At 54.6% G+C, this 23001-nt stretch overlaps 11 protein-coding genes across 11 annotated transcripts; 7 read left to right on the top strand and 4 right to left on the bottom strand.

Annotated features, from left to right (window-relative positions):
- The first annotated feature begins 66 nt into the window (after window positions 1–66).
- BAUCODRAFT_36517 (uncharacterized protein) lies at window positions 67–2280 on the top strand. The gene has a single exon (XM_007680455.1). The coding sequence runs from the start codon at window positions 355–357 to the stop codon at window positions 1846–1848; it is 1494 nt and encodes a 497-aa protein (XP_007678645.1). The 5' UTR covers window positions 67–354; the 3' UTR covers window positions 1849–2280.
- A 352-nt stretch (window positions 2281–2632) lies between these two features.
- On the top strand, window positions 2633–3446 carry BAUCODRAFT_36516 (uncharacterized protein). The gene is made up of 2 exons (XM_007680454.1): window positions 2633–2780; window positions 2855–3446. The coding sequence occupies exons 1-2, from the start codon at window positions 2777–2779 to the stop codon at window positions 3235–3237; spliced, it is 387 nt and encodes a 128-aa protein (XP_007678644.1). The 5' UTR covers window positions 2633–2776; the 3' UTR covers window positions 3238–3446.
- Window positions 3447–3996: 550 nt separating this feature from the next.
- Window positions 3997–4470, bottom strand: BAUCODRAFT_48945 (uncharacterized protein; the record flags this gene model as incomplete). The annotated part of the gene is made up of 1 exon (XM_007680534.1): window positions 3997–4470. A coding segment is annotated over one exon (474 nt), but the record flags the coding sequence as incomplete, so codon positions are not given.
- A 1141-nt stretch (window positions 4471–5611) lies between these two features.
- On the top strand, window positions 5612–7303 carry BAUCODRAFT_26260 (uncharacterized protein; the record flags this gene model as incomplete). Its single annotated transcript, XM_007680365.1, has 1 exon — window positions 5612–7303. One exon carries the CDS (start codon window positions 5612–5614, stop codon window positions 7301–7303), a length of 1692 nt encoding a protein of 563 aa, XP_007678555.1.
- Window positions 7304–7463: 160 nt separating this feature from the next.
- On the top strand, window positions 7464–8488 carry BAUCODRAFT_219396 (uncharacterized protein). Its single transcript, XM_007680814.1, has 2 exons — window positions 7464–8242; window positions 8296–8488. Exon 1 carries the CDS (start codon window positions 7624–7626, stop codon window positions 8116–8118), a length of 495 nt encoding a protein of 164 aa, XP_007679004.1. The 5' UTR covers window positions 7464–7623; the 3' UTR covers window positions 8119–8242; window positions 8296–8488.
- BAUCODRAFT_219280 (uncharacterized protein) lies at window positions 8462–9739 on the bottom strand. Its single transcript, XM_007680813.1, has one exon. The coding sequence runs from the start codon at window positions 9351–9353 to the stop codon at window positions 8805–8807; it is 549 nt and encodes a 182-aa protein (XP_007679003.1). The 5' UTR covers window positions 9354–9739; the 3' UTR covers window positions 8462–8804.
- A 282-nt stretch (window positions 9740–10021) lies between these two features.
- Window positions 10022–13332, bottom strand: BAUCODRAFT_94112 (glycoside hydrolase family 31 protein). Its single transcript, XM_007680812.1, has 4 exons — window positions 13199–13332; window positions 11739–13142; window positions 11454–11682; window positions 10022–11383 (listed from the first exon to the last, which is right to left on the bottom strand). Exons 1-4 carry the CDS (start codon window positions 13263–13265, stop codon window positions 10126–10128), a joined length of 2958 nt encoding a protein of 985 aa, XP_007679002.1. The 5' UTR covers window positions 13266–13332; the 3' UTR covers window positions 10022–10125.
- A 135-nt stretch (window positions 13333–13467) lies between these two features.
- BAUCODRAFT_36511 (uncharacterized protein) lies at window positions 13468–14568 on the top strand. Its single transcript, XM_007680453.1, has 6 exons — window positions 13468–13578; window positions 13632–13662; window positions 13717–13760; window positions 13809–13912; window positions 13968–14098; window positions 14154–14568. Exons 1-6 carry the CDS (start codon window positions 13562–13564, stop codon window positions 14283–14285), a joined length of 459 nt encoding a protein of 152 aa, XP_007678643.1. The 5' UTR covers window positions 13468–13561; the 3' UTR covers window positions 14286–14568.
- Window positions 14569–14688: 120 nt separating this feature from the next.
- BAUCODRAFT_36510 (uncharacterized protein) lies at window positions 14689–17163 on the top strand. Its single transcript, XM_007680452.1, has 3 exons — window positions 14689–15338; window positions 15390–16054; window positions 16110–17163. The coding sequence occupies exons 1-3, from the start codon at window positions 15044–15046 to the stop codon at window positions 16974–16976; spliced, it is 1827 nt and encodes a 608-aa protein (XP_007678642.1). The 5' UTR covers window positions 14689–15043; the 3' UTR covers window positions 16977–17163.
- A 225-nt stretch (window positions 17164–17388) lies between these two features.
- Window positions 17389–20515, top strand: BAUCODRAFT_36508 (uncharacterized protein). The gene has a single exon (XM_007680451.1). It carries the CDS (start codon window positions 17626–17628, stop codon window positions 20305–20307), a length of 2682 nt encoding a protein of 893 aa, XP_007678641.1. The 5' UTR covers window positions 17389–17625; the 3' UTR covers window positions 20308–20515.
- A 478-nt stretch (window positions 20516–20993) lies between these two features.
- BAUCODRAFT_218767 (uncharacterized protein) lies at window positions 20994–22186 on the bottom strand. The gene is made up of 4 exons (XM_007680811.1): window positions 22111–22186; window positions 22015–22047; window positions 21252–21963; window positions 20994–21202 (listed from the first exon to the last, which is right to left on the bottom strand). The coding sequence occupies exons 2-4, from the start codon at window positions 22033–22035 to the stop codon at window positions 21087–21089; spliced, it is 849 nt and encodes a 282-aa protein (XP_007679001.1). The 5' UTR covers window positions 22036–22047; window positions 22111–22186; the 3' UTR covers window positions 20994–21086.
- Window positions 22187–23001: the final 815 nt, after the last annotated feature.

Below are 23001 nucleotides of genomic sequence, written 5' to 3'. Positions count from 1 at the left end.
GACCCCCACGCCGACCCGACGCAGCCTCGTCTTTTCTTCGCTTGTGATTGGTGTCTGCTACATATTGTTGTCTGAGAGACATGAGCTGAGCCGTGCGCGTGGCACCCTCCTTTCTTGACGATGCCGTCCCCCCCCCGGTGCAAGCGACAGAGCTCGCAGAGCCGCAATCATCACACCTTGCAGCCTTCCCGTGCGGACATGCTGTTCATGTTTACCGCGTGCACGACTTCCACCTCCGCGAGCACCTTACTTGCGTTTCTGAGCAAGTAGCTGTACCATTCCGCTCTTCGAGCTCCGGCCAGAGCTCTATAGAGTCGTCCCATTCTGAGTTTTCCTCTAAGCACGAATGGACCCATGCAATCCAGCTGCGCCCACACCGCAACACCACCGGAGAAGCAACAGCAAGACGCGCTTGAAGATGCCGAGGCGTCATCATGCAAGTCCGATGGAGATTGGTCGCGTATCCAGGAACTGTACCCAAAACCTGTGACGTGCCAATCGTCCCTTCTGGCAGTGGAAACGAGCCTAAGCGAGACCGCCATCCTGGAAGACGCGCACAATCTTAAGACTACCACGCTCGAGCACTCCAATGGTGTTCCTAAATCGTCTTCTTCCGAAGACGCCGTGGAGCCGGACGCCACGGCCACCTTGACTTTGATTGCCTCTCGAACTCTGGATCGACTTGCGAACAAGCGCCGTGAGCTCCTGCTTCTTATTGCACGGAGGGGCCGTGTCATGCAATCATATCAAGACACGCGTCGCTATACTCACGAATCGCTCGCTGCCATAGTAGAGACCTTCTCTGGGCAGGGCGAGACGGATCTTGCTCGAACGCCTGCTGGATCATTTGCATCGCTGATAGATCAGCTGAACAATGATGGTGCAAATCTTGCTCATGATTTCGAAGCTGCTCTCGAACTTGATGCCGAGATTGGCTCGTTAGAGTATGGAATTGCGCAGGAGGAGAGCAGCTTGCTACTGACACTCTCTGACGTCCTTAAACACTTAACTGGCGGTAACAGCGATCACATACCCACTCAGCGTGCCGAAGTGTTAGCCTCTACTCCTGGTGCCATGCTCCCTCCATCTTCTCCCGAGCCGATCCCCGGTCCAGCTGATGACTACTTCTCGGCCGTTGGCCAAGTTTCTCTTCTCGAACAGCACCGTCTCGAATTATACGAGGAATACGCAGAAACCCGAACTCAACGCCAGTACGACCGGGACCAGGGAAGGGAGCCGTCATTACCAGACGATGAGTTCGTAGATTGCTTTACTACTAAGATGAGATGCACCGAAAGTGAGATCGCCGAATGTCAATCACGGGTTGAATCGCTTCGACAGCAGTGTGAGTATGAAGGAATCGATGTATTGCGCTTGAGGCGGAACAGGCTGTCGAGCTCTTCGTCTTGTCGTCCGAACTTGAGGGCCGATACACTCTTACCTCCGGCGCTTGCCGAACCATGCTTGCCCAGTGATTCCGCAACGTATCATGCACGGGACATCCTTCATCGGTCGGCTCCTCCATCTTCAGATGTCGAAGGATGGCTACAGAGCGTGCCATATGCAATGCCGATTGCAAGTACCGAGTGTTCCCGCGTTTCACCAGCGAGAGCAGCCCCCAAAGGGAGGAATTCAGATCATCACCAGAGAACGGTGAAGATTGAAACACACGTTGTTGCAGCGGACTCGCTGCCTTCGAAGTCAGGGAGTCTACCATTATCGGTGGAGCATAACTTCCGTCGTGTTCGCTCCGAGACTGATCTCATTCGGACGCTGCCAGAATCACATTTGAATCGTCAGGATGCCGGGGTGCGATCGTGGCATTCAGAGTTCGACTATCGGATCTAGGTACGAGCAACGACTGCTGAAGCACATGCTGTGCCGACGCATGTAGGCGGACTATCCTGCCGCATTCCAGCTATGTAACAGTATGCCAGTGATAGAGTGATAACGGCAGCAGCCCGTTTGACATTGAAAGGCTGCGGGAGTGCTGACGTTCTGCATATGCACTCCTAATACTCCGACCATGTGCCAACTTTGGAGAGGAGTGGGCCATCTCGCCTGCATGCCATCTTTACTAGGCTTAGTTGTCGGCTCGATCATGATTCAGCATGCGTAGCTATCGTAGGTTAAGCTCGAGGTTTGAAGAACGAGGCCAGGTCTAGGCCACGGCGAAGGCTTATGCCCTTGTAAAGCACACTGTCTGGTTCAGTGGTATGCATACCCTCGCGAGCATAGCGGAATATACATGACATCGCTACTAGTACGTAACATGCCCGCAAGAAACTTTCCTTTGTCATTTCTTAGGGCGTATCAACCAAAGTGCCTATGTCACATGGTTCACTTGTAGACATCCGCGAACCTCAGGCGAGCTACAGCGAGACAGACTGTTCACGCGCGGCTTTCTACGTGCTCCGCCGAACAAAAGGCTGACAAGAGTCGAGATAGGGGTAGAGGTGATGCGATAGTGTGCTCCAAATGTTAGGTGAAGTGAACGTACGGTATAGCTGCAAGCGTGCCTTAGCAACAACTACTGCGGACCGTGACCGCGGCGGATGGTCTAGGGAAGGCCCGTACACGCACACTCTTGAAATGGTGAGTTGCGAACCATGAAGGTCTGCAAGCTGGACAAGTCGACGTGCTAGTGCCTAAGCATATAAGCTTATGTGGACGTCGGTAGTCCCTGGGCTCTTTGTAGTCTCTGACTCGATGTTCTTTGTCGATGTTCATGCTTTCTGAGAGCAGACTGTTCCGCACCACCGGTGCTTGTTCAACTATGGGTAAGTTGTCTCCACCCTTCTGTTGTGCCGGGCCTATGGACACTAGTGACGCAAATTGCTCGCTCTGGAAACAGAATGCTTCTTGAAATTGATGGCAAACCATGCCGACACGGCTTCGAAATGTTCGGCTGCGAATCACCTCATGATCAACTACCATAAATACCGTATACTCCGCAAAGGCATGCGTATCGTTCAAAATCACGAACATGCACCGCCGTCATCTCGTCATGCACAGCTCACGCAAACGATGCTCGAGGCCATGCTATCTCCTCGAAATCCCATGAATACAAAAATTTCGTCTACAGCTTTACTCTGCAACAACGACGCACTGCTAGCCAGGTTCGACTGTGTTGCAGCTACCACGCAGCAATACAGAAGTAAGTCCCAAGCAGAGGACAGGATGCACGGTGCCTCCCGAAATGATCATGACCTTGCCATGGCGCCAAAAGACTGCTGAAGCAGTTTCCAGCTCCAACGATTGGCTGTTCCACGGAAAAATCCAGTAGAAATACGGTAAGCTGTATGCTCGAAGAGACGTTCAGCACCAGCAGCCTCGTAGTAGGCCGAGGCAGGGTTTCGTATGTAATCGCACAATGCGTGTGGCCTAGTATATAGCCGACACTTGTGTAAAGCTCGTAAGCTAAGGCGTGATATTTCCGGCGTTGCTCTGCGTATGAAGCTTGCACTATGCTCGTCGACGTTGCTGCGTAGGACGAACATTATCATCATCGATATCTTCGTCTTCGTCTTCGAGGTCATCTACGTCATCAGCCTGATCAACACTGTCGTCGCTCTCACCAGCCTGAGAGTTGGCGTTGTCTTCATCATTTTGACCGTCGGTGTCGGTTTGTGTATGATGGCGTGCATGTTGTCCATGTGTAAGCCGCGCCCGGACAAGGGCGACCACACTTGTCCTTGCGAGCTCTGGGCGAGCAGCCAGAATCTCCCGCACTAGGCTCTCAAATGCCTCCTCACGTGACTGCCCTTGTTGCGCTAGGGCAGCGTACCTTGCCCTCAATTGCAGAGCTTGTTGCGCAGCGGTACGCTGGGCGGTTGGATGGACAGATTGGGCACTGTCATGGGCGTCATCATCTTCTTCATCCTCATTCACGTCTTCGCCGTCATCTTCGTTGTCTTCATGATCATGGTGATGAGTCCGGGGCGTTGTCTCCACGCCCCATACATTACGAAAGGATGTTACGAGATCTACAGATGAGCCCGGGTGCACCATCCCAAATGGTTTGACCTTGAGATTTGTGTGTATTGTGTGAGGCTTACCGTAATCGAGCCTGGACCTTGGGTCTAGCTGATCGGCGGGCTGGTCCGGAGTGATGCGGATAGCTCGTCGCCGCATGGGCTTCTCCCCGGGACCAGGCATCTCTGTCGACAACGGGAGCGGTGCAACGATACTAGTGTGAATGATGGCATGATTCTCCTTAATCACACCCGACTTTCCAACGCCCTGCCTGCCATAACTGACGATGGGAAGTGCAGTACAGTATTGCTGTGTCGAGCTTATAATAACGAATCTGCGAACTTTCGAATATACAGGCTCACCATACCGTCCCGCGTACAAACCGGGATCAGGCTGGCGATCATTCCGTTCCGTGCTGGTGATGAGTGTTGCTGTCTCTCCAGCTGGCTCTGTCCAGAGGACCAGGAACACTCTCCCTTGAGCAAAAAAGGCTCGATCGCGCGTCCTAAACGTCGAGTAGAGAGCTTCTTCGGATCCTTGTGTAGGGTAAAGAGCTCGTCGTGCTGTGATACCTTGTTGGAGTAATGTCGGATCAGTGATGCGATCTGCTGGTCCGGTTCCAATATAAGTCTGAACACCAGTCCGTGGGTGCTGAACTGCTACCGTTCTCACACCATTGGCCTGGGAGATCTGACCTCGAACCGCTGAAACCGAGATGGGCTGGAAAGGGGGCGAGCGAGTCTGGGTAATGTGCGTTCCAGCAAGTGCAGCGTTCAGCGGCCCTAACTGCGGCGAAGTGGTACTCGGTTGACCGTACGTGTAATTTGATTGCTGTGCTCGTTGGTTGGGTGATTCTTGAGCTTGTTCGGCGATGTTTTGGGCCGCTCCCTGGTTTGATGCCTGTTGCAAATAGAATGATCTGGGCACGCTGTGCGGCCGATGAAACCGACTGCCGTTTTGATAGACTAACTGATCGGTCGCCGCATCGTAGTAGTACCACGAATTCCGTGCTCGATCGGGCAGCCACACCACACCATGAAGAGTCGATGACATGGCTGTCGAAGCTCCCGTTGCATAGGTCAATCAGCGCAGAATGAAGGACCAAGCACGATCTTGGGTCTCTTAAGCGTGACCCCGCGCAGCAGAACTGTCTGCGGCTCTGCTAATGCCGCCATCTGGTGGGCACCGAAGGCCACTACTGTGGCCAGCGCCGCCGGGTATAGTCTCTGCAGCCCAAAGGCATGCAGCATCGTGTGTATTCAGCGGCCAATCCGAAGCCCACGTCACCAGGGTTATGGCGCTAAGATATGCACCTGCAGCTTTAGTGTCAGGTGAGACTAGCAATTTGCCGCTAGCCTCCCAAAGGACAAAGGATAAGGCGCGCAAGCTTCCCCAGATTTCTGACAAGATGACTGCTACGACAAATGGAAGGGGCCTTGCGGACCCTCATTAAGGGGCCGGCAGTACCAGGCTTGTGTGACCTTGGTCAGGTAGAGTTAAGGTCTGAACCTGAAGCTCGCGCATCTGCAGGAGATGGTAGTCTCCATCAACCGCCAGCGCGAACATTGCACGTGATCATGCAGTTCACCTGGAGACAATCGAACCTCTTACCTGAGCGCACCTGATAGATTGCGACATGCCAAATGGCAGTCATAAGACTCGTGTCAAGGATGAATTCACCGACGACAGCGTTCAAAGTCGGTCGAGTGCCACTGCTCCGCCCCATCTATCACCGGACTGGGAATTGATTGCCCCTTCATTGGAGGCCTGGCATACCAGCGGTGCCTCCAGTCATGGTGAACCGACACCGTCATCCAGCCGACCGCATGGACCGACAAGGCACATGCTATCGGAGCCTCCGCGGTCCCACAGTCACGAAGTGCCAGAAGACGACTCCAGACCGACTCGGGTGAGAACGTTTCCAGAGCAAGCAGGCCCTGTCGATAGCCATCAACCAAGGATACTGTCAAGCGCGCAAGCAACCCATCATCCGGGAAGCCTGTCCCTCATGAAAGTCGTGTCACGGATTGCTCGCTGCCACAGTAAACTCGCGCCTCTGCGGGATGAGAAATTACTTCTCCGAGATCAGGCCAACTATGATACCGAGAACGTTCGACTACAGCGCAAATTGTTATTCAACGCAGAAGCGGAATTGATGGACGGGCTTGCAAGCCATATGGAAGCCTTGGGATCCGAGCTTCACCGTCTTACTGACCTGCAACGCCTCCACCAGAAAGTCGTGGAGCAAAGGAAGATCGTCGATTCGATCGAGTTCTCACGAATCGCGTATGAAGACAAACTTAATGAGATCGACTACCGTCTGGCTAACAAGGAGCGCTCATTTGTACGCTCCGCACAAAGGCTGTTTGATCTGCTTCGAGAGTCGGACATCCAGAATTACCCCGATGCTTTCTCATCACTAGGCTCGCCCGCGAAGTCAGAAGGTAGTTTCACCTTGGACAAGCCCATCCGACAGAACCACCATCCTCTGTTAGTTGACTTTCTTCATAAGCTTGGTGTACTCCGCTACCTCCGGGAACGCCTCGACTACCTTGTCTTGGAGCACCAAGAAGACCGGACGCATCGCAATTTCGCCGCCGATCACGAACAGGCGCTCAGTCTCAGTGACGAACAATTCGAAGCACACTACAACGGCGACTATGAAGAGGCTGCCATTGAGGTGAGAAGGGCTACGGAGGATCTTGAAGCGGCTCGTGCTCTGTGCATTCAAGAAGGCTTGGACGTTGAGACACACGAACGGCCATTTTATGTGACATCCCCAGTAGTCGAAGACGCAACATATGCGACTGATACGGTCCCGGCAACTCCATCCACCATCGCTCTGGGTACTCCTTACTGGACGGAACACGAGGCACCACGCTTTTCGCTGTACTTCGCTGATGAAGATGATCCACACGCGTCAGCATCCGTTCTGCCGCTTGAGAGTAGCGTACTTACAGAACGCCCATTGCAAGGACCACCAGATGAAAGCACTCGACTCGTACACTGGCTACAGAAGGTCGAAGACGAAGCCAGTGTATCTCATCGACCTGCGTTATCTCGACCTGCGTTGTCCCGAGTCCGGCAGAGGTCTTTCTCAGCGCCGCCCTCTCTTAACCCATCCAGCTTCGATGCAGTCGTTCTCACTCCCCAAATTACCTTGACTTTACCACTGCCGACCATGACAGTGTCATCACTGCGTCCTCAGTCGGTTAAGCCTCGCCTTGAGGCTGTACGCAGGTTCTCTGAGTCTGTGGTATCGAAGAGCGCAATGCAACGCGCACAGCTGCAGACCACACGATCGAACGTTAGCCTCGCTGGTACCTGAACAGGCAGCACTTTCCCTCCTCAACAAAGCTTTTCTGTCTACATATCACGATGGCGCAACTGCCCAATGATAGTGCTTGAGCGAGAGTGTCCATTGTTAACCCAATCGTGAACATTTGTGCGGCATGCAGGACATGTTTGTGTCGTAACGGGCAATCTGCGAAGACGGTGGAGGGCAAATGTACAAATTATACTTCGTCACAGCATATCCACGCTTGCGTGACTGGGGATGCTGCAAGGCTGACATCTTATTGGACGACTAACGTTCCATCCTAATACACTTGAAGCTTCAATCCTTGTCGCCACGGCTACCTGAGGCGTATGAGGTTCCACCACGTAAATTCTACTGCACTGCAATACTGCCACCATAATGCAAAGGCTACGCGGCGCCGCCATCACGGGAGCACAACCAAGTGTAAGACCGCTGCGAGCAGAGCCGTGACTCTAAAGACCCTAGCACTGTGCAGGATCATAGTAGGCAGCGGCTCGCAAAAACCCCTTTGGCCTATGGACAAGATCTGGACACACCTGCCTTGTTTCGCTCCTCGTGGAATCATGGACACGGCGCCGCCACGTATTTATCATGCTGAGACGTGGAGCGTCCATGATCGCCTTACCTTCTTACGAATGAGCTTTTCGGTCCATGCGTGCGACTGTGCAACACCTGATGCCTCTGCAGCACGGATAGCCAGTAATGAAATCCACGACAGCGGTTTGTTGCTTTCCATTGGCCCAACACAGACGGTATTGAGACGTGTGACAAGTAAATTGGCAGTATCAATCCCGTGTGATAACGGCGCCGTTTGGAGGCTTTGAATGCCGATGCCAAAAGTCGTGGTTCTTGTTTCTGACCCCCACACGGGTGGCGTCCCAAGATCGGAACCGAGTAGTAGATGCACGCTAGCCGGACCGGCATGCATGGCGCTAGAGACCGGTGAAGGTCGGTAGGTATCACATGCACTGTTGTCGAGGAGCGCTTACCGGTATTCGCAGCGGCTATCCTGGACAGATGGGCTGGCTGCAACAGTATCGCAGTGTCCCGAGACACGCTGAGAGCGCACCGACGTCACACGACAGACGGCTAAAGTCTCGTGGACTGTTGGTTGCCGATATGCAGCGGTTGAGGGTGTTGGCTGGCGACTGCAGGGTTGTCCTCGTCAAGGCGGCGTTCGGTGCAAAGTATAGGCTATTGAGTGCCCAGCGTGGCCCCAAATCGACTGGATGCCCTGTTTCCGGAGTATGGAGCTCATGAAAATGAATTCAAGCCCTGGTAGTCCGCAGAACGCCTCGCGTGCTCAGCAGCCCTCGCATGGGCTTGCCACGATCGAAGCAACCGCTGATAAGCAGTAAGGCTGCCGCAACAGGTACTCTCGAGGCTTGCCCCAGGTATCGCAATACGGACGTGGACGAAGTAAAGGTGAACAGCAAGCTGGCGCCTGCATCACTGCACGGTCTTGATGAGACGCGGTGCTCAGGCGCTTGTCCCAATCAACAATGCATTCCTAGCCACGTCTCTCGGGCATCGTCTCCTCGTCCCAACCCCTGGCACCGAGTGAACTCCTCCTCGAACTCTTTCCACTACCTGGCGGCGGCGGCGGCGCCTCGATGGTCTTCCTCCTCGCTCTAGACTTCGACCTCGACCTAGACCTCGCACTACCATACCCTATTCTCCTTACTTCCTCCGCCTCATCACCCTCATCTTCGCTATCTTTCTCCCGCCTTCTCCTCTCCCTCTTCGCCCGCTCGAACTCCTTTCGCTTCTGCCGCTGGTTTTCGCGCTCCCGATCCGCGCTTTTCTTCGTGATCCAGATCTGCATCAACCCAGCCACAACCTGTAGTATGCCAACGGCCAGAGACGTCTTCCCAAGCATGTCATATTTGGACTGGCCGCCCGCATCGCGTCCATCATGCGTATCACGCGATCGCCTGCGATCATAGTAATCCTCGTCTGGGGATCTGTACCGTGTGCTGCGGTGCGATCTTCTGCCGCTCCTCACCCGGCCGGAATCATCACTGTCGTAATATTTATCGTGCCTGCCATGTGCGGACATCTTAGTCGTACCCTCAGCAATGCACAGATATTATGACATGTAGACATCATGAACAAACGCAAAAATCGCTGAGCATATAGCCACACGCGACACACCGCCCGGTACGACGGTACCTAGCCTTGAGCTTCGCCCGGCTGGGCGTCTAACGGGCTGTAGCGTCACTGTGCAGCATTGTTGTCGGAACACGAGTCATGGAGGTGAGTAGTCGTGCTTCGCCCAACCTCTACAATCGAAGCACGATCAACATCCTTCGAGACTTCAAACATACATGATCCGTCAATCCGTCAGGACGGCGGTACTCCTGGCCATGAAGCGTTCCTGTCGTCGGAATTTGTGGCGACCCGGAGTCACCGCGTAATATACCCTGGTTGTGTATACCTGCGAAGAGCGATGAAACTCTACTTCTGGGAGGTATAACTTTCGTTCACCATAAGCTGAACCCGTTCGTAACTCAGAGATTGCTCGCGGCCGCTGGTGTCTCGTCAACGAACACTAATGCGATGCCGGAAGCTATATCATTGTATCCCGCAGGTGTTCTTCGCCTCAGGGCGCCGTATTGCTGATACCGGTACAGCTGCCACATGATCTCAGCGATACTTCCACGCCCACGAGTCTTTTGAGGGCTTGGTAGCGTGCTATGAGCGCGCTAGCCTACTGCTATAGCTTCAGCTCTGACGAGATGTTCCAATGCACTCTGGCAACGCGGAGGAACCTCGCTGATATGCATTCATACATTGATTGCGCTACGGTCTTTGGACATTTCGCTAGCAGCCTACGCAAAACTGATCTTCCACCCAGACCCTATCCGCACAGCAGGGTTTCTAATAACAGCCCAAGCCGCCCTTCCCTCCTCCCTAGCGTGCCAATCCAACGGCACACTCCTCGTACCGGAGCTCTTCCCAGCCAATTCTTCGGATATGCTCACCTCCGCTTTACCCTTCCAAGACTCAGGCGCGTTAACCACAATGACCTTCTCCACCTTAACGGTTTCCATCTCCTTCAAGTACGCACTAGTCTTAGATCCCGTTGCCACTGCAAGGTCTTCGCTGCTAAGCGTGCCCATAGCTGCACTGTAGACGAAACGGCGATGAATATAGGCACCGTCTTGGTAGTCGAAGCTGGCACCGTCATCTAGGTATAGGGTACCTTCTGCGTCACCAGTATTCCCAAGCACGACAACGAGAGTAAAAGGGTCGTATCGCATTAAGCCACTACTACGGCGAGGCCGCTCCCGCCGTGGAATAATGTGCCCGCCTTGCATTAGGAGTGGGATGGTTTCGAGTGGTGCTGCGACGCTCACGGTTGCCGGGCCTTCGTACATCCAGTAATCAAAGTAGTCGAAGTACTTCTCCTTGTCCGCAAGGTAGATGTCCTGCGCTACTTCTCCTTCTTTCGTCACCGGCTTCGCCAGCAAGCCGTAGCTGCCAAGGTACAGCTGGTCGTCAATCGCGAATCCCTTCTCGTCGCTCGGATGCACGTAATAGTTTGGCCGCACGATGGGCGCACCAGTGGTGCTCGCCTCATGGAAGGCAGTGTACCATGCTGGCAGGAGACTGTACCTCAATCGCAGCGCTTGCGTGATGATCTGCGTGTAAGGCTCGCCGGCCAAGTATGGCTCTCTCCTGCGCGTATCAATATGTGCATGTCCGCGGAAGAATGGATAGAAGGCGCCTGCCTGATACCATCGAGTGAGGAGCTCTTTGCTGGGGTTGCCGAAGAAGCCGCCCACGTCTGCACCAGAGAACGGGAAGCCGGAGATGCCCATGCTGAGGATCATGGGAATACTGGCTTCAAGATGTGGCCACGCAGCTTGGTTGTCGCCGGTCCACATAGCGCCCAGGCGCTGGCTGCCGGAGAAGAATGACCGGGTGAGAACGAAAGGACGGACGTGGTGCTTGTCCTCGTCCTTGTCACGGGCAAGTAAGGCGTCGTATGTTGCGTTGACGAGCGTCATGCCGTTCAGATTGTGCACATCGCGGTGCTCCCAACCATCATGGTGCAAGTTGTCCTTCGGCATAGTCGTCTCGGGTCTAACATCGAAGAGTAAGAGCGTTAGCAAGGTTGAATGATGAGGCTGAGATTATACAACGCTTCACATACCCGTTGAACACCGAAGGCTCATTCATGTCGTTCCAGATGAAAGTGTTCTTCGCCGAGCCTTTGAACTTGTCGTACCTGAACAAGCCCTTCCACCACTCTCGCCCTCTCGGGCTGAAGCAGTCAATCCAGTAGCTGCTACCCGGCCAACACCAGCCTTCGTAAATGCTATCGTCCTTGTTGTGTACGGCCAAGTCCTTCGACTTCATCTCATCCACGATCGGATAGTTCCCTACCAATGGGTAAGAAGGTTAGCTGCGTCTGTGACAACCGCGCGGGGACGCTTACCCTCGTTCTTGATATGCGGGTCAATGATCGCCACCAGCTTACGCTCGCTTTCATCGAGCTGCTTCTGCATGCCCAGCGGGTCGCCAAAGGTCATAGGATCCCACGTAAAGTACTTCTTGCCCTCTGTGTACTCAATATCAAGCCAGATAACGTCGTACGGGATCTTGTGCCTGCTGAACTTGCGGTCAACGTCTTTCACGTCCTCGTCCGTGACGTAGTTCCAACGGCACTGGTGGTAGGCAATGGCAAACTGCTGCGGAAGCTGAGTGTATCCGGTAAGCTCCGAGTAAGACCCAATGACATCCTGCGGACTCGGGCCAAGGAAGACAAAGATATCAAGCAACCCGGACTCGCTGATCCAGTGCGTGTTCGTAGAGACGGTGCCGCCAATGCCAAGACTAAGCGGGTTGGCGGAGGTGGTACTCTTAGTGATATCGATCCAGGTCTCAGCAGCGTTCAGCCAGAGTACACCCACCGTAGAGTCCTTTTTGTGCGCCTGCATGAATGGAATGGCGCCGTACAATGTCATCGGGCTGTCCATCTCGTATTCGAAGACGTCGCTATTGTAGAGACGGTACGGATCGTCGTACTTGCCCTCACCGCCACGAGTCTCCTTCAACGACAGTGGACCAGCATGCTCAGCAACGCCGTAAACATGCTGATAGCCTGGGAAGCTAACGTCCAAAGCAACGGCTTCAGGGCCGCGTGGTTTGCTGTCTGTGTTGCCGCCAAAAGATTCATCCCACCACGTACCCTCATCTTCCGCAGCGTCTTTTTCAGACTCGGCAACCACAGCTTCTTCGCCTTCTTTCTTCTCCTCGTCGCCTTCCTTCTTCTCCGGTTCAGGCTTGTCTATCTTCGGCCGCCAATGCTCAACGTTCAGCAGCCCCCGATCGTTCAACTTGATGTGTGTCTCTCCACCGCGCTTGAACTCGACCCCAAACGGCGAATGGCGTATAATCGCTTCAAAGGCACTTGCTGGTCCATACGAGACGCGCGTAGTACTTTGTTCGGCGCTATTCCCTGTTGCGGCACCCGTGCTGAGCTTCGTGCCGCCGACGATTGCCCATTGTTCGGCCTCGTTGTAGCGCTGCTTCTTGGCTTTACTATTGTGCCTGAGTTCTATCTCGCCTTTCTGTCGCTTCTCCTCGTCAATGGTCACACGTGCAACACCCGATTCGTAGAACGCGATGGTCAGTGGCAATCGAACAGTCTCATCTGTGTTGATAGTTTGTTTGATCACGGTCCCCGTCAAAATGCCCCTGTCAAACTTCACGGATGTAGGATCGAGGCTGTAAGGAGACGCCCAATTGGTCGTTGACAGTGCTGTATCAGCGTATGCTCGATTTCGCTTGCAGAAACCAGACTGTGCACAAGTCTTGAAGTTCTCATGCTTCACCGTCACTGTAAGAATCGCGGTCAGCTGTGCAGTAGTTATGCTTGTCGACTGCTATGCTTACCGGCCAGCGTGACAAGTGAGCAGATAGCCAGGCAGCTCAACAAGAAACTCGCCCACCTGCGCGCCATGATTCCCACCGCCGTAGCTTACCGAGTGGAGGGCGGTGGTGTGTATAGATCGCTAGCTTCACCCACGCGACAATTCTTTGGGAGCAAGCTCGTGGCTGCCCCTGGCCGATCTTGTCCCTGCATCATCAATCCCCGCGCTTGAGCCCCACCAAAAGTTTTTGAACCATTGGGACAGCTTCTCAGTCTCGTCAACAAACCACAAACACCAAGCCATCTCTTCATCTTCCTGTTGCTGCCGACGCAATCAGGAATCATTTATCATCTCAGAACCATAACAGCAAGCTAAGCAATCCACGATGACTTCAGAGCAGACGTACGTTAAAGGCGGTCACAGCGGTAAGGTGGACAACTTACTAATGAATACAGCTTCATCGCTGTCAAGCCGGACGGTGTCCAGGTACGTGAAGCATAGGAGACCTCTAGCTGTTCAATGCTAACAGGTCTGCTTCAGCGCGGCCTCGTCGGGGAGATCGTCAACCGCTTCGAGAAGCGAGGGTACGTTGCGAGCTAGAGGCGAAGGGAGAACTTGACTGACCGACTCAGCTACAAGCTAGTCGCCATCAAGATGGTTACGCCCTCAAAGGAGCATCTTGAGAAGCACTACGAGGATCTGAGCGACAAGCCCTTCTTCAAGGGCCTCATCACCTGTCCGCCAGCCCCACTACGTACAAAGAGGATGAATCAGCACTAACGGGACGATAGACATGGGCAGCGGACCCGTCTGCGCGATGGTCTGGGAAGGGCGTGAGGCTTGCAAGGTCGGCCGCCAGCTTTTGGGTGCCACCAACCCGCAGGCATCGCAGCCGGGCACCATCCGCGGCGACTTCGCCATTGTACGTCTCACAGGTTTCCACTCGTCCACTGCTTGCTGACGTTCAACCTGCACAGGACGTCGGTCGCAACGTCTGCCACGGCTCTGACGGTGTCGAGTCGGCGAAGAAGGAGATTGACTTGTGGTTCAAGAAGGACGAGATCGTGAGCTGGAAGCAGGCCAGCCACGATTGGATCTACGAGAAATAGATGAGCCAGCAGATTGTTAGTGTGCGGTGCAACACCAGACACAACGCGAATCCCAATATGGCCGAATGGACAGAGCGGGATGCTTGTTGGACATAGCAAGTTCAATGCGCGAATATGTTGAGACATGCGCTACGGCTGCCAATTCAAGGACACAAGCCGGTTATCCATTGCACTGATGTAAATTGGCGGTTGTCCGCCGTTCCCTGTCTCAACATGTCGGTGCCCACTACTGCTATCATAGAGCATATACAGTTGCAATGCATGTCGAGCGCACAAACTTCAGCTAGCCATATCGAGGTAAGTGAAACCCGTCCGTCTCGGGTCCCGCCTGCCGAACGATGCTCTTAGCCTATGTACCCCGCGGCTTCCACTGCCGTGATTGTACCGTCTCGTTTTTGCGATTGGCAGTCTGGCATCGCAATCTCCTACTGCTGCAGCCGTTGACGGAGTGCTGTGCTGCTGCGCGATTTATCGGGTGGAGGGGTGCAAAGGTGTACAGAGAGGCGCTAGAAGACGTACCGTTGTCTATCAACGTCTGCTGTGTAGCGTGGGTCTTGCATCCAATCTACCGGAAGAGAACTTTCTAGGGCAATTTGTTATCTGGACTGCCGTACTGCCGTCACCTCACCACGTGCCTGCTGTCACCGCTCGTTCGCATACGCCGTTTCTCACGCCACTGAGCGCAACCTCGTCCTCGCCTTCAACAGGTGCCATCTCCGCGAGCAGCACGCTTTCATCAGCAAACGTCAGGCGGTCTCATGTCCCTCGTACAGCGCGTCACTTCCATCGAAGGCACTGATCGCGAACCCCCGCGCATCCCGGAAGACTGGCTTTCCCCGAATCTCTCGCCGGCGCGCGTTCCTAATGGCTACGGCACGATCCATGGGTATCCTTCGCAGCATCGTACTTCGCTGCTTCATGCGAAACCCTCGGTGAGGTCGTTACGGCGCGTGGTTAGCTACGATGTATTACACGGAGAGGCGGAGCCGAGCCAGGCTACGAATCCGACTGGTGGTGTGACAGCGTACAAAGTCCCCATTGTGAGGCGTGTTGGTATGTATACTCCATTTCTGATTTCGGTTCGTGGTGCTGACGTTGATTTAGCTCAGGTGGTTTTCACCGTGCTGACCTGTTGGCTTGCGTCCGGCATCGTCTTCGGCTTTGCCGCGCTCAAGCCTGTACTGATAGGTGAAGGAGTCTATCGCGAATTCTGCACCGCAGACGAGCTCGCCGACCATGTCGAGGTCTGCGTTGAGCAGGATTTGAGATTGAACTTCTTCTTTGCGGTGGCGAGCACGACTTGCAATGTTTCAGCGCTCCCTGTCGGCACCATCCTCGATCGTTATGGACCTCGAGTGTGCGCAGTCATCGGCAGTATCGCTTTGGCGATTGGCAGCATTCTGATGGGCTACGCTTTCGCGATCCCGGAGTTTGATGGCTACATTGTTGGCAATATCTTCTTGGCGCTCGGAGGCACGTTCATATTCGTGCCCTCTTTCTCCATAGCCAACGCCTTTCCGAAGTTCTCGGGTACCATCGTCGCCACCGTCACGGGCGCCTTTGACGCCTCCGCTGCTGTGTTTCTCTTCTACCGTCTGGCTTACGAGTCGTCGAACGGCACATTCAAGCCTGAGAAGTTCTTCTTTGGGTATCTTGCTGTGCCGATTATCATTTTTGTCGCTCAGTTCACGTTGATGACGCCGGATGGATATAAAAGCGTGCCTCAGTTAGAGATGAAGCTGGAGAAGGCGGAAGACCCAACGCAGGATGTATGTTCGCTTGCTCTCCTCATGTTTGTAGAGGGGCGACGCTGATAGTGAATAGGTCCACGACTCCGATGACGAGCTCTCTGACGCCGAAGTTCGCCGTCTGCGCGCCCACAGACGGGAGCATCGGGTTTCTAAAGTCGCAGATCTTGAAAGTCTCATTGGCGACGCTGACTTCCGCGAGGCTCGCGAGCACAAAGAGGAAGAACGGCATGTCAAGAGTGGTGTCTGGGGCGCTCTGCACGGCCAACCTGCCTACAAGCAGATTGCCTCACCCTGGTTCATCTTGATCACGCTGCTCACTGTGCTGCAGATGCTGCGCATGAACTTCTTCATCGCCACGATTAAGACGCAGTATGAGTATATGCTGCACTCGGAGAAGGCCGCCAAGAACATCAATGGATTTTTTGACATCGCGTTGCCTATCGGAGGTGTAGCTGCGACGCCTGTGATCGGGTTGCTGCTAGACAATGTCAGTACGGCGAATATGCTTGCTATCCTGGTGGTATTGACGACTGCGGTCGGCGTGCTCGGCTCTCTGCCTTTCTACTGGGCAGGTTACGGCAACGTCGTGTTGTTCGTCTTGCTGCGACCGCTCTACTACTCAGCCATGTCCGACTATGCAACCAAGGTCTTCGGCTTCGCGACGTTCGGCAAGATCTACGGCACCATCATCTGCCTGAGCGGTCTGGTCAATTTGTTCCAGCCTGCGATCGACGCGCTGACGTACGAGGGGTTTCACGGCAATCCGATACCAGTCAACGCCGCCCTGGCTGCGCTGGGTTTCGTCTTTGGCGTCATGTTGGTGGCGTACGTCTACTGGCGTGGGGGCGTGGTGCGGAAGAAGCAAGGGAGGGAAGACGCAGAGGTGGAAAGGATGGCGAGGATTCCAGAGTCCATCCTCGAGAGTGAATTTGAAGACTAATGAGCAAGGCATGTGTTGCCGTTTGTTGTACATCCCTGAGCGTTCCTAGCGGCGTTCGAAGCGTTTAGAGCGGTGTTACAAGATACAATGGGTATAGTGGGCATATATGTGGTTGGGTACACGAGCGACTGAACTTCAAAGCGTTGGCAATAACTTGGCCCAGCAATTGTCGTATTCAAGTGCAACACAAAAGCACGTGGAAGTTTTCTTGTTTAAGGCCTGTATGGCGTAATGGGACTATGCGATTGCGCACGATTGATCTACCGGCAAAGCAGGTCATGCTTTCCGGGCCGTCTCCACACGTCGCGCGACAACTCCACGCTGGCCGAACTCTGTTTGCGACCACGCGAATCTAGTATTTCTCCCCTTTCTGCGCCGGATTTAATCTCCGTCAATATCATGCCTTTGCAAAACCGTGACCTGGTTGACGCTGGCGATGCGGTGTCTGTAGCGCTTTGCGAGCATTACCTGATACCACATTTGGTCGAGCAGCTGGCCAACAGCGTCAGTGGATGTTAACGCGGGACATCCTTGTCAGTCTTGAAACAAATGCTACAGGTTTCAAGTTCTGCGTTTGAGCTGCTCGCAAGCTGATCTTGACCTCACCGACAACACCGTTGGTGTCGCGTGAATCAGCATAGGTCGCGCAATGGCGGAAGACCTATCATCACAGCCCCAGCGCCTTTCACGGTACAGATCGCAACGTAAAGCTCAGCAGCAGGCGCCGGACGAGGTGATTCCCGAAGTGCCAGACGTGCCGGGAGACCAGCCGGACCCAACTGATGATAGTGTTACGCGAAGAAAGTCAAGGTATCGTCGCAAGAATGTTGCGAGCCCAGCGCAAGCCGATGGACGCCCTGCGACAGCACGCGCTGAGGACGATCGCAACGGCCCAGCAGTGGCAAAGACCGATCACCCTATGACTACTTCACCGCAGCCCAGCATCATGCCAGAATCTCAGCTCAACCGCGCGAGTTCTACAGCGAGGCGTGAGCAAGAGCCCAGGATCAGCCCGCCCGCACACCATGGAAACCCAAGATCTGGACATCCAAGTGTAGATGCTGACGGCTACGGCACTGACGGTATGGAGGACCATCTGCCCGAGCGTCAGCCTCGTGCAGGGGCAAGTCACGAAGGCCAAGCGCCGATGTACGACCAGAAGCATCTACCCAACGGCGAGTTATTTCCGCCGCCAAGGCCAGAAAATGTCCAGTCTACAGTCCAGTCGGTGCAAGGCCAGTGCCCACCGTCCCTCGACAAAGTTAGGGTCAGCAAAAGTCAGCAGCCCAAGCTCAGCGACGACCACCATGAGCCACGAGGCTGCTTTGGCTTCTTCAAACGCAAACGTGGAGAAGCATCGCCGGGTGCAGATGCTCTGGTTGCGCGGCCGACAGCAACCAATGAAGGTCTTACCGACGCGCCAGTTTCCGCAGTCAACGCAGGCGATCGAAGCGTGCTTGTAGAGTGCGGTAAGTCGAAAACAGTGTTTCCGGTCACGCTTACGACGACCACGTCCGACATTATTAAAAGTGCTGCCACTTGCATGTCCGAGCGCATCAACACGCGCTCAGCAGTGCTGCTCGAGGACTTCGCCAAAGCTGGTGTTCAGCGACCATTGCGGCGGTATGAGCACGTCCGGGATGTCATCAACAGCTGGGATACGGACCGCCAGAACTCTCTGCTCCTTGTTGATCCCAGGACAGGCAGCTCTGAAGCCGAGCTCAGCCTAGCTGGCGTGCCGCATGACAAGCCAGGCGACGTCAGCTGGCTACTCTCGGTCTCACAACGCCCTGGGAGGTGGGACAAGCGCATGATCACGCTAAAGCTCGACGGTCAACTCACCATGCAGCGTGACCCGAACAAGCCGCTGCTTCAAGAAAACATCTGTCATCTCAGTGATTTCGACATATATACACCGACCCAGGAGAAGCTGCGTAAGCAGGTCAGGCCGCCAAAGAAATATTGCTACGCAATCAAGTCGCAGCAGAAGACAGGCATTTTCGAGAGCACACATGACTATGTGCACTTCTTGTGCACTAACGACAAGGCTACAGCCGACGACTTCTATGCTGCGGTGCAAGGATGGCGAAGTTGGTATCTCGTCAACGTTCTGGGTGAAGGCAGGAAGCTCAAGTCCTCGGAAGGCCATGCGGTGGATAACGAGACAAGGCGGATGTCGAAAGAACACCGGCGTAATGAGTCGCATGATTCGCACTATCAGCTGGGCTCGTTCAAACCTTTGATGGAGACGCAGGACACCAGTGCGAGACCTAGTACAGCGAGGTCGGCTAATGCACCGCCTCCCGTGTTTGGAGTCCCTGCAAGATCTGCCCATCAACCGGACACGGTTAGTGGCGTTGAGCGCCGTCCGAGCACTAGGCACCGGCAGCAGCATCCCCCCGTGTCTCTCGGAAACAAAGCGCAACTTGCCGACGATGAGCCTCTGGGCAACCTTGCTAGGCGAACTTCGCTCGACCAGACACGCACGTCGTTCGACGACGGTCGGCTTGAGGAATTTGCAGCCACCGGACTGCTCGGGCGCAAGTATTCCCAACGCCAACAACATGTTGAGGTGCGCGAGAAGCAGCAACTGCAGCAGCCATTCACCTCTGGCCCGAACCTGCTCAACGGAGGCTTCGATGCTAACCATGACGACACTCTTGCAAATCGCCAGTCGCTAGACCTTGTTAGACGCAATCCGTCAGTCCGTACGAAGCATGAAAACAGATCTCTTGATGACGGTGGCGTCAAACGCAACAGATCTACTCGAACACATGTGTCTAGTGACGTTACTCGCTCGAGGTCTATGCGAGCAGCCAATGTGCCGGCCAAGCCGTTGGTGGATCTTACACCCGAATACCGAGCGCCACCACAGCACGCAAACAAGGGCAAGGGTCACAGCCCAGACCGGAACGTACCTGGCGCGCTAGTAGAGAGCGCCACCACTCCAGAGGATCCTCTCGGGATCCCATCAAGTACGGACTGGCGCGGAGCGAACGCACTCAACGAGGTCTCCCAACCACTTGGCCGCAGTCTCTCGCAGCGTGGTCAGCAACCGAAGTCGACTCGCTCGCCGGATCATCATCCTTTCACCGGTGAAGGCTTGTTGGCGGGATCTCGTGCTCAACAAGGCTGGGGTGGTGGTAACAGAGGCCGAGGCGTCGTGGATGGCAGCCACGCGGACAGCCCGCTAATGGATGTCCATGAGCCGAGTAAGTTCGTGCAGGGGAGTCTACTGAGAAAAGTGGAGCAGGAGCGCGGGCGCGATGGACCCGTCATTGACCGAGCGAAGCGTGTGGAGAAGGAGGTCAAGTACGGTGAGGGCTATTGATACACGGGGCCGACAACCTAGGCTGTACGACGGCGACTCATTCAATGATAGCTGAATCACGCGGTGTTGGATGGCTCGCTTATATGAGACTGGTAAGGCAGTGTAGGATATACCCTTTTGTATGTGCAAATCGCACGTGGTATACAGATCGCAAGAGAACGTAGCATTGTTCATGAATCGCACGAGCGGCGTGCAGTTTTACCTCGCAATTCACTGGTAAGAAGCGCTCATAGAAGCAGGCCAAAAATGGGTGCCTGACCGTCTCTAGGCAATGTTGAGGGTCAGTAAGCTTTTGGCTATATTCTCCGTTCACTATCTCCTCGACTTCTGAGCGTTTCGGCGGTGACAACGACAGCACGGGGAGCGGTTTTTGGATTATGTCAGTGCTCCGTAGATATCGTGGCACAGGAATGCCTCGGAATGAGTGCAGCTACGACGCCGAAAATTTCGACGACATCAATCAGATAGAGGAGCACCTGTATGACAAAGGTTGCCGTGATCGTGACATAGTAGGTCAGTGTATGCGTGGGACCGTGGTGTTGCTTGGTCACCAGGCGACCTGTTTCCTTGCATCTGTCTGACACTGGGACCATTACACCTTAAAAACCGTCTGAAGCGGTTGATACAACGTATCATCATTTCCTCCCACAGGGTTTCTCACTGTAATGGCGCCTGCTTACGCTATGACCAAAGGCTAATGTAGTGCGTACATGCTCAAGCCGGCTTGTTCCACGCAGTATGCCACGCAGTATGCCACGCCGTTTTCGTTCTCCGTTTGGTCACGGAAAGATGTTGCCATAGCCTCCATTAGCGAATCTATCGAGCTCTTGTGAGGTGGAAGCAGGATCGTTCACATCATTGCGGACGTGGACAATGACGCCGCGTCTGTTGACCCCTGCGTGCTGTCAACGTTGCTCTCCACCAGTAACAAATCGTTTGCTTACAGCTTCCAGCTTCGCCATGTTCACGCCAGCCGCGGGCTTGCATACATCCGCGTAGAGTCCTGGTAAGTTCCTGTGGTGTCGACGGCGTGACTGACAGCGCAAGTAAGCCAATTAGCACGGGCAGCTCACCGCATAGTCCGCCACGTCGAGCACCTTGGCGGGGTCTATTGTGCTTGACGGAGGGGCTGGTGCGGTAGCGATCGGGGAGTAGTCGATCAAGCCAGCCCTGCTGACCCGGCCACTGTTCTATTAGCTGCTCATAATGACCATCTTCGCTAACGTAGGATATGCCCTCGATCCAGGGTTTTGTGTTATTGAACATTAGGCTCTCCCAATCCTGCGCTCCATCTTCGTCATTACTGAGGTCCACGCTACTGTTTGGTGGCGTAGAGCCATCTTGTGTTCCAGTGCTGACCTGGCGCTCCGAAGCGTCGTACGGCAGAACCCAGATAGTGCCATGTGAATAATACATTGAGTAGCTCTTTGAGTACAGCATAGTGTTCGCGGACTGATCGTGATGTGGCGAACTCGGAGGGGTCAGGTTCGAGGGCTGGATATTCTGCCCTGGCTGACCGGAGTAGCGAAGCCATTCACCTCGCAGGTAAATTTGGTTTGACCCAGACGGCCGTGGTGGAAGCCACCTGTCTCCATCGGATCTTTGTTCCATACTTTGATCTGGTCGGAGCATATCAACACGAAAGAAGAATGGTGGCTACACATATTAGATCCTCGCGTTTGCATCCAGGCACAACTATGCGCTTACTGTCGGTGTCTGAAGTTCCATGGTCCTAGATGCCTGAACGGAACATGTGTGGATGTCGGCGACTTTCCACGATGCACGCTTCGAATCGAGACTCACGGTATGTCCTTCTCTCGACGCTAATCAGGCAGTGACTGCGGAAGTGCTCTCTTGTCCGGCGCTGCGGGTTTCATATCGTAGATTCGTACAGTGCCCGCCAGACAGGACCGTAGGGCACATCATGACGATGTACGGTTTGCCAGTCGTCAATCAGTGGTGCCGAATCAAGACCGGTGAGCGATGTCACCAACCACACAGATACAATCGCGACTTTTGCGGGGCTTGTGTTTGTCCAAACCATCTAGCCTGGCGCCCACGGCACAGTCATGCACGCCATCACTGCGCGCCGGGCAGAAGTTTGGCGAGCGTGCCCTCAGAGCCCCGCGCTCCGTGAGCACCTGCTTTCCGATAGCCAGAGATAGTGAGCTCGGTAAGGAACCTAGCACAGCTAGCTGCATCATCTAGGTCGCCCGGAATAGGTCTTAAGGCTAGATTAGGCCCTGTTGCCGGGCGGTCCCACTCATGCCTCGGTATGCCATTGAGCCATGAGCAGCAGGAGCGTATAGACTTCGGCGACGCCGCGGTGAATGCAGATCGTGGGTAGCGAAAGACTCCGGAACCGATAGACAGCAGAATAGTCTAGAGCTCCGGAAGTTTTGCTGCTACCCATCCGCCGCACCTAAGTCATAGAAGATGTTGTATCGACCGGAATTGATATAACGTTGTGTAGGTTGTGCGATCCAAAGGGATCGACGCACACAGTGTTATCCGGTAATCGTCAACGGGACGATCGTATGCGCGGCAATTCGGCAGGGCGCACGTGATCAGTAGCTTTTTCATGTCTTCACGTGATGCGGCTCAAATGAGGCCTTCCTCCCACGTCGGGTATATAGGTCCAGTGATGGTCCAGCGGAACCAGCGCAAGTGCGTGATGTAGATACAGCTTTGTTC

This window comes from Baudoinia panamericana, assembly GCF_000338955.1.
Source record: "Baudoinia panamericana UAMH 10762 unplaced genomic scaffold BAUCOscaffold_10, whole genome shotgun sequence".
Lineage (NCBI taxonomy): Eukaryota > Fungi > Ascomycota > Dothideomycetes > Mycosphaerellales > Teratosphaeriaceae > Baudoinia > Baudoinia panamericana.
The sequence above is the reverse complement of the archived record's forward strand: the minus strand, read 5'-3'. Positions and strand labels throughout refer to the sequence as shown.